The following is a 16,218-nucleotide window of genomic DNA, read 5'->3' as shown; positions in this document are numbered from 1 at the left end:
TCGCAGCCTGCAGGGGTGGGCGGAAAGTTATGTACACGCTTAAATATTTCCAAGAAAAATGGAGCAGAAATTCCTTTTTCCATACAGTCATTGTGTGATTAGTGAAGAAAATCCCACTGAAAAAGGGGCATGGAGAAAACAATATTTTTCCCTGCGCGTGGGGAATGGAAGAAGGCTTGAGTTCTTCCAAGAACAAGCTTGCCTTTCTTTTGCTAAATGCAGAGAAAACCAAAGGTAGAAATGTTTGGGTTTTTTGGTTTTTTTTTAAAGTGTTAAGATTTTGTGACCTATTTGACTCCCATAGGCGGATTTCTTGTATGGAGAAATATATAGATTTAAAATAAAAACTTATGACCTGCTAGCACATGGATCATTTAGCACTTTTAGAAGATTTAAGTTCGATACATTTTAGAGGAAACTGCTTCCATAATAAACATTCCTGTGTTTTGAAAACTATAATACACCACTTTTTCTTTCATCTCTACAGAGGTACAATAAGCAGAGTACTCGGAGAAACAGTTCTGCCTGGCAACACTAGCCTAAGTTAACTTCAGAAGAAAGCAGAATAGCAACGCACTACACACGGGGCTCCATTAACCAGCCAGACTAACAATGTTGGCTGTCTTCCAGGGAAGCACTTTCACTCTCCTGGACCCATAGGGAGCACTGCAATTGCACGCGAGCAGGGAGTAAAGGGAGGAGCAGAAAATGGGAATAAAGCAGGAGGGAAAAAAAAAAGGCAAAGGTTTTAGGCAGCACAGCAGCGCTTAATTTTTAATGGAAACAAAGTTGTTTTCTTTAATTTGTGCATTAATATTTTCCCCTCCTTCGTTCTTGTTTTAACTCAGCTAGTTGAAAAGTCCAGCTGCTCCGCGCACAGATTAAACCTTGACGGTGTGTCTCATTAAAATGTATGCCACCAATCACATCTGACTTACATACACGAAAATAAAAGTTGCTCTCAGCTGAGCTGAAGCATTGTATGCAGAGCAGTGTTCCTTCAGGGCATCCGACTGAAGTTACCAGTGCCTCAGGCACCAAAAAAGACTGAGCTGCTTAAAAGAGAAAACACTAGTAAGCAAACTCTCCTATTTCATTTCTACCTCCTTGTTCCTTCCCTTTGGTGGTTTCACTATCATCTTCTCTTGCTCTTATTTGTCTTTCAGTGGTTGACAGAACTGGACAGGTGGCTACAGCAGAGATCAGACAAAGGAAGACCCTCTCCTTCTCAGGAGTAGAAACCTGGGGGAGGTTTCCTAAGAAAAACCCGGTTTCTGCAGAGCCGCAGATAATCTTGCTCCACAAAGACATGCAGGGCTCAGAAACTGAAACAACTACAGAACTGACCAGCAGGGAAGAACCTGCCAGAGGTCTGGGATGATTGGTCGTGAAATATGAGGGAACTAACTCTTGCACAGAGAAAACATTTGTAAGACCTACCTGCAACGAAGAGCAACAGCAAAACCTTTCACAAGAAAGTAAAGGCCAATGACAAGCGCAATGGACAACTGAACCTAGAGGAGGAGGCTGATCATTTCAAGGCTGGATTCAATACTGTCCCAAAAAACAGTCTGCCAAAGAGAGCAGAAACACGGTGTGCTACAACAGCTTTGTGTGGCTGTGGGATGAGGAAACACTGAGCAAAGGAAAGACTGCTCAGAGGCAGTTCCCTTAATACAGCCCTTTCTGTGTCGCATCTCATGTCTCTGCCCTCTGCCTTCCCCCTTGCAACCTCCCAGCATTAACTGAAGCGCTATTTTACCCACTTGGATATAAACATATTTAAACATCATTTACTTAAAATATCGTTTTGGATGACTGGGCAGAGAATATACAGTCATTTCACTTGCTTCTGCGTGCAAGTCAAAACACTATAAATTTCTGCCCAGTTTATATTCTCATTTCCTCTCTGTCTACTCTGATATGTTCTGTCCCACTCCTGAGGCCATATGGGGGTATCTGAATTAGCTATAAGCTAAAGCTGAACAACTCCCGAGTTGGGAAGTCAATCCCAGTAGCAATGTCTTCCCTCTATAGCCAGTTCCTAGCCAGGAGGTTTGTCAAGACCAGAAAGTAGCGCAGAATCAGCAGTAGTTTTATACTAAGCCAAAACTGTAGTGTTCAATAAATGTCATTCTCTTACTGAATCGTTTCCAGATAGCATTGAGGGATTTGAGCATTTCCACAGCATGTTGAATAACGCTGCCCTAACCATCCAACAAAGGCTAGCAACACTTAATATATATTTCAGGCATTCACCCAGCTGGATTTTGGAGGCACAAAAAAAGGCCCATCCTTTTGCACTGTGGCTCAGAAGTTTACTGCAACATAGAACTTCAGTACTGAATAGCCTTCTAATATTAGCACTAGTCAACAAGTTACATAGGTTGTTAGAATCACCCAGTTTCAGGGAATAAAAGATGGCATCTTTTAGAAATAAAATACACTCTTAAAAATGGAACTGTATTATATGAATATTAATAAGCTAAATGTTTTAAAACTGTATTTAAAATTAATCCAGGTAAATAGCATTCCAGTTGAGCTTTCCCTCTTCTCTCTGCCCGGAGCTCTTCCTAACTCCATTCTAGTTCATTCTCCATATGCAGCTTCTGACCTCATAGTGCTCCTTTTGCCCATTAAAATCTCCACTGTTTTAATAGTGCTGTGGGTAGCTAGGTTGAAATATAGCTGCATTAAATTCAACTTGGTGCTAAAACAGTTTCTGTGTTCTATAAAGAGAAACGAATGGCTGTCAAGAGATCCTACCTTCCTTTTATCTTCCGCATGGAGTCGTATTTTAGTTCTCTTTCAGCTTAATAAAGTAGTATTTACAGCTAAGAAATATAAACATTTTCTTAAAAGCTCAGGTTCTTCCCTAACTAGTTTGAAAGAAAAACAAAAGCAAAAAAAAGCCAAAAAAGTTACAGGGGAGGGCAATCTCACATCTTTATACGGAAGAAAAATTCAGTATGGAAGTATTTCCCCTAGCTCCTCCCTGGTGAACACCAATAAACAGTGTTTGAGCTGTGATGAGGTTTGTGTGGTGCGATGTGTTGGGGGGCACGGATTAGCCTACAGGTGCACATGTACTGTAGATCAACACACACACTGGTTTCGAAAAAGTGAACAAGTCAGTCACCCTGGAGGTGTTCATCTATAAAAGGACTTCCTAGAGCTGTGTAAACAGTTCCTCCTTCTAACCTTCATGGCCAATTTTTCATTTACAAAAGATTAGATGCTTCTCACAAACTGGCAAGTGCACACAGAAACATAAGTTCTCCCAGACTGCACATTATCATTTTTATTTCTCTTACATGCAAGCTCTCCCCAAATGCCCATTCAGCTCCATTTTCTACTTACAGTGAAATGAGAGATTTCAAGCCCTTGAATGCATCAGGCGCAATGTCAGATATTTGATTCTTGCTGATGTCTCTGTAAAGAGAAGGGAGGATTAAACAAATATTTGTAAACAGGTATTCGATGTAAACTTTCCAGCTGTGCTTTAAGTCAAGAATATACTTGATACAAAAGAGAAGTAAAATATTATATTCCCCAGAGAAATTATGACCTATGTCAGGACACGGATAAGCAAATTCCAGGAATGATCAGAAAACATCAGTCAGTACAACAGGCTACAGACTGAAAAAATCAGCAGCTCTCTTGTTACTAAGGTCTTTCATTTTATAGACAGTGAAAGAGTATTAAGAAGAGCTTTGAAGAACAACAGTGAGGTAGCCCATTGAAGAAAAAAATGTTGATTAAACCAACTTCAAAACTATTAATAGTGGAGATCGCTTTGTCAATCTGTGTGGTAGCCCTCAAGCATGAGAGGCAGCCCATAACAAATCATAAAGGTTTAAACGCAGGCCTGGAAGGTGAACTTCACAGCAGTACAAAAGATTATATTTTGATTGTAAGTGAAACAACAGATAAGGTGAGGAGAGGTTCTAAGGTAGCTGAAAAGCGTTGGCAGGAAGATTGTGGGATTAATGGTGTCAGCATGGTGTAGGTATCTGTGGAGTGGCTTCTGAGGCAGCAAGACTGTATTTGGCTAAGGAAGAAACCATGGGGTAAACGAGATGTAAAGATGATCATATTTATAAATACCAGAAACATGTAGCGTAGTCAAATAAAATTCCCATAAAAATCCTAGGGAGTCCCACTAAGGGTTAGTCTCAATTTTTGTGAAACAGTATCAATAATTCTCAGGCTGACAACATTCTTCTGAGGTAAGACTTTTCCCACATGATCTTTGCTTAATACCAATGGGAAAGGGGATGGAAACAGACTATCCAGCCTCCGATCCCACAGCAGGCACCAGTGTCACTGAGGGACCACTGATGTCTGGGTTTTAATGGCCTGGAGAAAACAAGCAGCACAAAATTCTACCACGTCCTTGATCTGGTGTGACAAGACAGTCAACACAGCACTGGCAAGTCTGCCCAGAGTTTTCAGAGACTAGGGAAAGCCTTCAAGTATCTGAATTGTGGACCTTTGGAGACAAGCATCACTTCAGGGAACACCCATCGCGTTGCAGACCCTGTCAGGGAGCCCCAGCAACATTCCACCGTATCAGCTATGATATGAGTGGAATTCAGTTAAAGACTGCTGTCATTTTCAAAGGAAAGCGTGCTCCTGGCTTGGAAAGTATCCTTCCATTTTAATCATAACCAACTCATCATACAAATCTATATAAAGACTACACCACAGTTTCTCTATAGACAGAGCTGAATTTACCACACTCGGGACCCACCCGCTCAGAACTGGGTGCCTTATCGTGACTGTCACTGCAATCCAACCTGTCGATCGATCAGTTCAAACAGGTGCTCTGCTACAGGCACAGCTTCCAGCCACCGCGTTGCAGGCACTGGCAGTTGGTATCAGCTTGTATCGGTTGTATCACAGCTTTTCACTGATAGCTGAAGCTGGAGTAATACAGTATTTCGTGTACATCTTCGCTGTTATTGCCACTGGGACACAGACTAAGGATCTAAACATCACTTGAATGAGAACTCAGGAATCAGAAAGTAAGAAGGTTTTCCATTCTATACATATTTCTAGCTGCAAATTCTGCTGCTTAGAATTTTAATGAAGTCCTCTAACTGGTTTCAAATCCAGCCACATACAGTGGAATTTTCTTTGGTCCTTTCATAAGGCTTTGTTCTTTCATAAGGCTCAGGAAACAACTGCTCTGCAATCTACTGATGTTTTCTGTTACAACATCCTGGCAACAAGGACAGCATTCATTGAAGGTTTCCTGTTCCTCAGCTCAACTCACAGCAGCCAACTTTGTGACAGCAAAAGGAGGAATATTTATTTTTATACAGATTTTTGCTTAGACTGCCTGGCAGCATTCACTGCTTTTTATCTAGTAATTCTTAATGTAAGCAGAAGTCTTATGTGAATCCATGCTATCTGTTTATTGAGGAACATATTAAAACTTATTACAATTACATGAAATCATGAGTTCGCTGAACAATGACAAGCATCTGAAAAGGAGAATCTAGTTTTGAAACAAGTACTTCAGCACTGTTTTATTGATTTGCTACATTTCAACATTTCCATTCTTTCTCTCTCCCCATGTCCAGATGCTAATGAGCGTATAACTAATGGTGCCTGAACGTGCATAAATGCCATGCTGGGTGATGACATTCACTCACTTCATGCAGATGCACTACAATCAGCATTAGAAGATAATTAGACACATTATTTCCTTTCCATTAGAGCCCAAGCTCCACTGCTGTTGGATAAGGACGTCCCATTTCCTTCTGCCTCAACTGAGGCAAAGGGATTCAATTATGTCCTTGTACTTCTGTTCCTTTCCTTTGGTCTACTTTGGTAAGATCATCCTATTCCGTGCTTGATTTATATCACGACTAAGAGATATAGGTTTTTCTAACCTGCACAATTAAGTCCATTTAGATCACATAAGGCTTATTTTCACAGTTCAGGTTGTCTCTGAATGACTCAGTGGAAATGTGGCTCTTAAGCTGGAAATCTAATAAACTTATCAGGATTCCTCCCAGGCAGACATTAGTCATCTCATACCGGTCTCCTTGCACCTCTGACAGCACGGTAGAGATCTTCCTTCAAAAGGTTGTCGGACACACCTTAGAGGGTGGCTGTGCACACTTACCAGTTAGGGACACAAATTGGTTTTGACTTTACACCAGGGAAGCAAGGATACCCCCTGAGTCACAGTGTAACATACGACTGTGTGGCTTCAGTGCCTTTACTGTAAAAGGTTTTGAAACAAAACAGATTTATTTTTAGATGCAGCCAAATACAAAACTATTAATAGCGTGAATATTCTCTTTGTCGACTAACATTATTAGAAACAGATTACTTGATTATCTCTAACATGTGAAATGGACTGTTCTCATCTGACAAAGGTACTCAGGAAAAATCCATGTCATATATGGCTTAGTTTTTAGGAGCTGTTAAACAAAAGTAGCAATGCCACAAAACTACTGGGACGACTGCGAAATCTCAACATGTTTCCTGCTAATATATGATAAAACTAATTTGAAAACAAGAAATGCCACTATAAGCATCAGAGCTAGACAGGTACAACCACATCTTTCAAAGCGACTCTATGTACTCTACGCGGCTCTTAGTCTCATGCTACAAGCCTTTTACAGTTAAAAGCCTCAGAAAAGCAAAGACCATATGGGATATAATGCCATAAACTTCGGAACGCATAGGCTAGAAGTTACAGAACTATGGTTAAAGGACAACTGCTATGTAAATTAATTCAAAATGGCACATCTGGGCTTGGATACTTCATGCAATAATGAGAGCAACTTCTGTTCTGAAGATGGGATGTATCTCCTTCAAGGACCTTAAACCTGAAGCCCTCGAATAATTGAGCACAGAGTAGGACCTGTTACATCCACCCCAAAATAAGGTAACCAGCATCCCGGACTACATAATTCAACTGTGTGTTTGAATCCTACAGGCGTCAAATCTTCCTTATGAGACAGAGACGTTTAGCTTTACGCAATCCATCGTGTGAGAAGATGTGGGCAAATACGATTGAGTCTAAGACCCATAAGGTTTCTGCTCCTTTCCTATAACTCAGTAACCAAAATAACTCTCCTATCCTATACTGGAGAGACATCCTAAGACAGCAAACTTCAGCTAGATGGAAATAAAACACTTAATATACACACATAGAATAACAGAATAGTTTGGGTTGGAAGAGACCTTAAAGATCATCCAGTTCCAAACCCTCTGCCATTTCCAAGGAGCTTCTCTTATCTCAAACTATTAATATCAAGTCTTAGAAAGATTATTGTGGACAACTGGCTCTTACCTAAAACCAAATCTCAGTTGTCCAATAATTCTTCACCATAAGAGTGGTGAGGCCCTGGCCCAGGTTGCCCAGGGAGGCTGTGGCTGCCCCATCTCTGGAGGTGTTCAAGGCCAGGTTGGATGGGGCTTTGGTTAGCCTGAGCCAGTGGGATGTCCCTGCCCATGGCAGGGGGGTTGGAACGAGATGATCTACAAGGTCCCTTCCAACCCAAACTATACGATGATACTATGATAATTTAAGAAAAGGAACTGCATAATCTTGCAGGAAATACTCAGTAAACAGTCAAAATACTGAGAGTGCTGCAACTTTAGCATGGAGACAGGTCAATAACCAAATGGCAAAACATCACGCTTGTTAGGGGACATTCTTCAGCCTAACTATCCATCCCATGTTCTTCCACAAAATACTGTCACATTAACTAAGCTTTGATACAGATCATTTGGCACAATAACGTTATTTAACTATGAGTTCAGATCTCAATGAATATGTCAATTATACTCTAGAAAGCTGTTAACACAACTTGCTAATGGAATTCTGCTGTGAAATTCCAACATTAATCATTTCACATAGTAAGTGCTGCATTGGGTTGAGCAGCTACTCAACTTAAAGAACATTTTTTTGGGCAACTCCAGTAAAATCAGAGTTCACCAATCATGAAAAATGAAACATTGCCAAAATCTAAAATTAGTTATACCTCAGAAAGAACTAAGTAGTGACTTCAATAATGGGAAACTTACAAGTTAGGTCACTGAAAAGGGATCCATCATTTTTCACTGAAATTACTGTCTTACTATCTAATACATTACTTCTTTAAAAATACATACAGCTATATTGAAAGTCAGACAGAAGAATAGAGACTCCGTAAGAATGATGATTTGACCTGTTAAATATTAAGATCCATATTTACAGCTCTTCAGCGCTAGGAGACTCATACATTTGGACTGACAAACACAAGGTAGAGCACAAGCTCATTTCAGTTCTCAAATGCATTTGCTTTCTGATAATCCACTGTTGTCTTTGAAATGAGCTGAAAATATCTTAATTCCAGTAAGTATTTTTCTTACCAGAAAACAAGAACTGTAAAGGCACCTTTCTGGCAGTCTTACCACTGAGCTACAAAGCCTGAATCACTTGTAGAAGTTACTGGTCCAACATCTTGATACTACGGTGAAACAGGAGTTACTTGTCTTACCATTGTCTCTACCACTGCAATACTGCCACAACACCTCTTCTACGTCACTTAAAAATGAAAAGACAGACCGACCAGGGGGAACGCCCAGGTCATCTGCAGAGCAGTGCTGCTACAAATCAGGACTATTTTTTTAAAGATCCGAAGAGAAATCACAAAAGCGAAGAAGAAAAGAATTGTCTGGGTATCTGCTGGTGATTAAGAAACTGAGAAAACAGGTGCCAGTGGGTTTCTTTGTTTTCCTTCAAACAATCAAACCATTTCAACATCAGGACACTGAATGTACTACTAAAAAATCCTAACTGCTCTGCAAGAACATGGACTTCTGCTCTAACTGGGGTCAAATTGAAGTGGTGCAAACATATACCTCAACGTGTGAGAAGAAAAGAAAAACTAGAACTTAAAATCTTTTCCAAGTAAGCAGATTTGAAGTTTGAACAGACTAACAACTAATTAGTTCACATAGTTTATAATAGGAAGTGAAATTAAGCATTATTAAGGATTTCATGCACCGTTAGGCATCCTGAACCAAATTCCATTGTTGCTTACACTTTGAAGAGCTTATTTGTGCAGTCCCTAGTGATTTCAACATAGCAATTGCCAATATGTTTCTAAAATAAAGATACTGAACTCAAAGCTAGAAAATTCATGGTTGCTCTTGCACGTTGGTCTTATTAAAACTTACATTCTCTTAAGCTTCTTGTACTGGGTAAAAGCTCCAGGGGGAATGATTTTGATGAGGTTTTGTTCCAAACGTCTGAAAAGAAACACAGTAATATACATGTTAACTACACAATTATTGGACAGGAATAAGATTAAACGTGACAGCAATTTTTAATATAAATATAAAACAGTTATATAGAGGTTTTATGCAAAACAGATTTTTCTTTTGAAACCCACTAAGTGGAGAAAATACTGATAAAATAACTTAGAAGATAAAATAATCGCATTGATTACACCAAATGTATACAGAAAAAAAGTCACAGGTTATAGAAATTGCACCTTTAAATCTCATGGAATTCCTGAAAACCAGTAGGTATATATTAATTCTACTTAATAATGTCAAAGTAGAATAATCAAATGTTTCCCTTAACTAGCTGTTGTAAATAGTACGTAGCTATCTAAACCAAAAGCTATGCTACGCTATGACAGGTTAATAAGTAGATTAATAATATTAACATGCAGAAAACCAAAGTGGAATTCACTGCAATACAAATCCAGATTTTTAAGGGAGTGGGAGGTCTATGCTAAAGCAGAGCAAGAAAGGACTGTATCTTCCTATTTTAGCTACTGAAGGTATTTCTATTCAGAAATGTAAAAGTGGATACCTACACAACAAATTCAAATGACTATGGCAGCTAAAATTCTACAATCAGAGTCGGAACTGAAAGCAAAATTTGATTTTACCTTGCTCTTCCTTATTCAAATGCTGTGTATTTTGTCAAAAAAGGTCATAAAAAGAAACAGTTTTAATAGCAAAAACCAGCGGTTGGAGATGGTTTAGAACTGAAATACAAAACCATACTGGAATGATAGGATGAATCACTCCAGTCATTTAGAGCTGCTGTAGCAGTGCAGAGGGGAGAAAAAAATTTAAAACCAGGAACGGAAATAAAATGAAACACAGGGAGAAGCAACTTATGATTTTTAAAGGACTTGAGAATAATGTAGAGAAAATCTGTAAGGCCCATCAGCTCTCGATTGCACAGCGTATCCTTCTGTTGATCTGTGCTTTCAACAGACAAAAAATTATCCCCCTGAAAATAAGATATTTTGCCAGCTCGGTCATGCTCTGAGAAGCTATTTAAGTCATGAATATTGTGATACTCGCACGGTTAACTTGTACAGTCAGTGTGCATGCACTCTTATTTCTGTAGCAGTCTGTTTTCAAGGTGGTGATGAGAGTTAAATCTATTCACTGTTTTGTGATTTGAATTCGTGTCTGAGATTTCCCTTCTAGTTGGTCTAAATATAAGTGCTCCATTTCTGGCAAGTCCACAGTGAAATGCAAATTGCTGTAAGCTTCAGCAGGCTGCTATTGTTGGGTGTTTGTCACCAGAATTAGCACTACACATACTCTTCCCATAAAGGCTTTTTGTCAGCTTGCCAGCTTGGTGTTTAACTCCTCCCAAGCGATGCAGGCACTTCTAGGAACAAAAGAGAGCCATGCCTGTCCAATTCCCTTGCCTTATGGATGGAAATTGGGGGTTCACACATGTTGCACACAGGCAGAGCATAACAGTCCTTTGAGGGAAACTCAAATCTAGTGATAGCGGAGTGGGGCAACATAGCCTGCTTTTATAATCACTTAAAACTCCAAGGAAATTTTAGTGACTCAAGGGTTGAGATACACAGAAATTCTGTCCCCAAAGGGCAAAAAAAAGCCGGAATTGGAATAGCCACAGATCCCAGTAACAAGAAAAAATGAGATTTCTAGAAAAGGTGGACAGGAATGCAGAAAAAGAATCGTTTTGGAGAGCTTCCTTCTGCAGCAGCACTGAATTCTTCACCCTTCCCTACACATTTTGCAGCAGATGGCCTGTATGGAAATAGATGGACAAGGCTGTTGCCCGCTGCTATATTTTCACCTTAGCACCTTAAGAAGCTCTTTATAAATGAAGGACCAGACTGCACACAACACATAGTCAGAGGACTACGTACTGCAGATGCTACCAGAGAAGCAACAAGCAGTACCCATGTGCTTTCACTGCGATGTGTCGGCAGGCTGACCCCAACTTGGGCACAAAATCTAACTCATCTCAGAGCATTCAATAAAGTGCAGCATGAAATAAGAAGGTATTTCAGAAGTACGAAGTACTGAATGAAAAACACAATGCAGTTACACTACTGAAATAGCAGAAAACAAATTATTTGTATTAATACTTTGCGCTTTCACCTCACCCGAGCTCATAAACGTGAAGGACAGTACAGGATTAAAAATCTCTAGGAAGCACTAGGTTTTGCCAGAAGGGGTGTTGGCAATTTCAAGGTGATGAAGGTTTAATTATAAACCCCTGTTATTCATGATACAATGGGAAACTGCTGCTAGAGGTGCCATCTTTCATACGAAGTGAAAAACAGAGTTCTTACCTAGTGGTGTCATTTTTTTTTCTCCAAAAAGTGAAAGGCTAATCTAAATGTACAGCTACATTTTATTTCAGAGAAAATTATTTAGTTTACTTAGACCATGATCTCTGGGAAAACCGTATTTTTCACGATCTATCCATGCCTTCTAAGAAGTGCTGTCATACCCTATAAAACTACCCGTGCTAGCGCAAAGGGACAGCAGTGAGTTCATTTTTTTGGTGTATCACCAGAATATACTATCAAATAATTTCACAATACATTTGAGAACTCTGTGCAAGAGACACGGTCCTAAAAGGCTAAATTACGATCGTTTGAACTACTATCCCCTACATTAAAGATTTCTTATAACTCAATAAAATTTTCCTCTATTTTCCTCTGGTATTTCATAATAAAATCTCTTCAAGACTCCACAAGTAGAATTCACAAAACTGATAAAATAAATTGGCCGTGCTCAAACCTCTCAGGGGCTTTTGTTCCTCCTTTCAGCTACCCATTTCACTGCACCATGTCGCCTGCTGCCAGCTGTATCGCTGAGATGAATTGAAGCACATCTCTCCCCTTCTGACACACAGCAATGCTCTAACGGCCTCCCAAAGCTTTATTTTAGAGTTTTTGACAACAACACCAAAGGACACAAATTATTTCCTTTCTCTTCTCTAACATATTTTCAGAGATTGGAAACTATGAGGGCCCAAAGGATTCAGATGCATTTTTCTTGTAATAACATGACGTTAGACAGGATAAAGTCCTCCTCCTCCCCATTCTCTTTAAATGACTTTGCAGCAATGAGAACAAAAAGCAAACATATTGGAGACAAAAAAAAAAAAAAAAAAGAAATAAAAATCAGGGGGAAACTATGCAGCTAAACATGAAAACCTATCCCAGAGTAAAGAATGAGCACTCAAATTCTCATGCTAATCCATCTCAAAGTTCACTGAGGTGCAAATCTTTTCATCACCTCCTCCTCTGGCGCCTGTACTGCTCACACCCAGGATGGCAAACCACAAAGGATAACAAGCTCTGCCTAACGCAGCCTTCCTAGAGCCAGCTCACACTCTTGGGAGCAACGAAACCATTTGTCTTGAAGAGCGATTCTCCCTGCAGAGCAGGGGAGACAGATGTATTAATTTGGACCTTAACTATCTCTTTCATTGAGGGAAAGAAAGAATTTGTTATTTGGGTCTCTAATGGAGCAGTTTGCTAGCAATTTTCCCATTTCAAACACCGTCTCAGCTGCTAATGTGTAATGTTTTGTCAAGCTTACCTACCCATAACATAGACAAATCACTAGCTTGGAGAAAAAGAGAGCCAGAGTGAAGCATCAGTACTGATAATTCTTAGCTGTCAGATGAATAGAGCCTACAAATGAGACAGCCATGCTCTATTAGCAGTGCCACTGAGCTCTTGCCTGAGATATGTCAGAAACTCCCCTCTGCATTGGGCAGTCATGAACTTCCCCGCTGGGAACGAGAGAGAAAGCGAGCGAAGGAGCCAGATTGCTCCCCGGATCACATTGCTCTGCTCCCAGCGCTGGGGATCTTTCAGGCTTGCATCACTCAGGCAGCCAACAACCAAAACCAATCTCCGAGAGAGAGATCAGATCAGTGTGCAGCAGTAACCTGTAGCACACTGGCAGCTGCCAGGTTGCACACAGCCTGCGTGAAGGTCGTTGGGAAGGGCAACGCTTTTCTCCTGCCCTGTAAGCAGGGATTTGCTTAAGGGAGCTGGTTAAGGACTGTTTGAGGAAAATAAGCAGTACGTGCACGCCCCACAGCGAGAAATTTCCTCTTAGGAAGGAGGAAACTTCTAGAGCACACAGCATTTGAGAGAGATCATTCCTCCTTGCAAAGAAGTGAGCGTAAATGGATTATTAATGCTGCTCGGACCATTATCTTGCACTCACCTCAAATTTTGGACTTACACATCTTATCATACATTTTGGGCTCTGATGAAGAAAAGGCCATGGATATATTTTCAGTGTTTAAGAGGAATAAATCATACTTAAAAGCTGGTATTCTTAGTACAAATATGGGGTAGATCAGATCCGTGTCTTGCCTCTTCATTTGAAATATCAACTTTATTTCTACTATGCACAACAGGTTCAGGTAGCTGCACTGAAGCATCAACCCAAAGACAGCCCTGGATGGGAGGCAGCCTTGTTGGGAAGGAAGGAAGCCTGCCCTGACATTATGGAGTCAGAAACTGTGGCTTATTCTGCAGTGAAAAACGCAGCAGCCGCAGTCATCACCCTTTACACCACAGCGCTGCAGCAGCGCACAGGGCACCTCTCTGCAAATTGCAAGGCAAAAAAAACCCGCAGTCCTATTGCTTCAGAAGGTGTTTATGGACATACATTACCAAGGAACAGCCTTTTTGTGGCTCTGTCTTGCACCCATTGGCTCTCTGACAGGTAGAAAACAAAGCGCTCTGAGATGGCAGGACATTCAGCATTTTAAATATCTGTGCTTACTGCTTGTTCTAAGACAGTTAAAGCCTTCAATCTCCTCCTCAGCCAAAGACTCTACCACCACTATAAAAACCCCTCAACACATATGCTTCTCCAAGACTTTTATACTGCTGCCTTTCATCACAGTGCCTGAACGGCTTCCAAATAAAATTAATAATATATATTATAAATCCCTCTCATTGAGTCTGTCTTAGGAACTGGAGAGCTGAGAGCCAGCAAACTGTCCGCCTATGTTAATACAAGGTGACAACTAGAGTTTCCTTTCATAGTCCGGCATTTGGTGGTGATTTTTAGGGTGTAGCTGTTGAGCTCCTTATACAGTTTTAAAATGGACTGCTCCTTCACTATTCACCAAAGGGCAAATCTTCAATAGGCAAAATCTTATCAAGAATGAAGTAACTTTTCAAAATTAACCTACCTGGGCAGCTACGTAGATTCTTCTACTCATTAAAAGACACCTTTGAGCATGAAGCCAGATATTTTGACATGTTCCCTGATACCACATTATACATCTACAAGTAGTGCTACTGATACTGGATGGGAGGGGGTCTTTACCAGGGAGTGCAGAGACAAGATGAGGGGGACTGGTTTTAAGCTGAAAGAGGGGAGATTTAGATTAGATATTAGGAAGAAATTTTCAGCTGTGCGGGTGGTGAGGCACTGGCACAGGTTGCCCAGAGAAGCCATGGATGACCCATCTCTGGAAGTGTTCAAGGTGAGGCTGGATGAGGTTTTGAGCAACTTGACCTAGTAGAAGGTGTCCCTGCCCATGGCAGGGAGGCGTGTGGAACTGGATGATCTTTAAGGTCCCTTCCAACCCAAACCAACTTTATGCTTCTATGATCTTCCGACCTAACACAAATCCAGAAAAGAGGTCAGAGAGATTTGGCAATTTCCAACTTCCTACTGCTGAAATCCAGACTAATTGCATACTTCATTTGACCAGCAGGCATCTGTTCACGAGTGTTTGTGTTTCCAAGATGCTTTGGTACAGCAAACACAGCAGAAACATGGATCCCATTCGTGGATTTTTGTGACATCCTATGATTCCAGTTTAGAAGCACCAAGGAGACCAGCCTGCAGGGTGCTACATTCACTTCAACAACATAGAATCTGCTCTGAGGCTGACTCAACCTTAGACTTCTTAGAACACTTTTTGTTGTTATTCAGTAGTTTGGGTTTTGGGGGGTGTGTGGGTTGGTTTGTTTTTTTTATCTGAATCTTGAATTGTATACTTGGGAGACTCATGGTTTCTACAGTGCCTACTAGCAAGCAATAGTTGGCCTATGGTTACATTTCATAAATGTAAACAAGCATGAATAGTTTTTACAAATGAAACTCATACCAATTGCTTTATTGAGAGTAGGTTTTTGTTCTGTCAGATCCCAGAAATACAGACTCCTTAAGCAAATCACATTGCTATTTCATTGTTACTTTAGTATGTCAGTCCTGCTCACCCTCTACTGACTTCACCGTTCACAGTATCACAGAACAGTGGGGCTTGGAAGGGACCTCTGGAGCTCATCCAGTCCAACCTTCCTGCTAAAGCAGGGTCACCTACAGAAGGTTGCACAGGAATGTGTCCAGGCAGCTTTTGAGTATCTCCAGAGAAGGAGACTCTACATGCTCCCTGTGCAGTGTGTTCCAGCGCTTCATCACCCTCACAGGAAAGTTTGTCCTTATATTCAGGTGGAACTCCCTGTGCCCCCATCTATGTCCACCGCCCCTTGTCCCGTTGCCAGGTCCCACTGAAAAGAGCCTGGCCCCATCCTCCTGCATCCCATCCCTTAGACATCTATAGGCATTGATAAGATCCCCCCTCAGTCTCCTCTCTTCCAGGCTAAACAGACTGAGCTCACTCAGCCACTCCTTGTGCAAGAGATGCTCCTGTTCCCTCATGATCTCCGTGGTCTCCATTGGACTCCATCCCAGTACTTCCTTGCCTAAGGATTTCTATTTACTTCGAGAAACGACCAGCCCAGATCACTGTTCATTTCTTCTAAGAACGCAATAACTAGCTCGGGGACCGGAGGATTTCAAGTTGGTTTGCATTAGAGTTGTCAAATTGTAATATGAAGATATATTTTTGAACTTAGTGGAAAAGGAAACAGTAAACTGAAAGAGAGCAAAAAAGTAACTGTTTAACTTGTAATCTATATT

The 16,218-nt window shown here is 40.7% G+C and overlaps 1 protein-coding gene across 2 annotated transcripts in view; it reads right to left on the bottom strand.

Annotated features, from left to right (window-relative positions):
• The window catches only part of SLIT3 (slit guidance ligand 3), a 518,194-nt gene that overhangs the window by 166,077 nt on the left and 335,899 nt on the right, over positions 1 to 16,218 (bottom strand). For both annotated transcript variants that reach the window (XM_009570808.2, XM_054079464.1), the window contains 2 exons: positions 9,190 to 9,261; positions 3,361 to 3,432 (listed from right to left, as the gene is read on the bottom strand). In XM_009570808.2, the coding sequence (XP_009569103.2) occupies positions 3,361 to 3,432; positions 9,190 to 9,261 (144 nt within the window). The remainder of the gene's footprint in view (positions 1 to 3,360; positions 3,433 to 9,189; positions 9,262 to 16,218) is intronic.

This window comes from Cuculus canorus, chromosome 14 (genome assembly GCF_017976375.1).
Source record: "Cuculus canorus isolate bCucCan1 chromosome 14, bCucCan1.pri, whole genome shotgun sequence".
Classification (NCBI taxonomy): Eukaryota; Metazoa; Chordata; class Aves; order Cuculiformes; family Cuculidae; genus Cuculus; species Cuculus canorus.
This window is presented reverse-complemented; position numbering and strand designations above follow the sequence as displayed.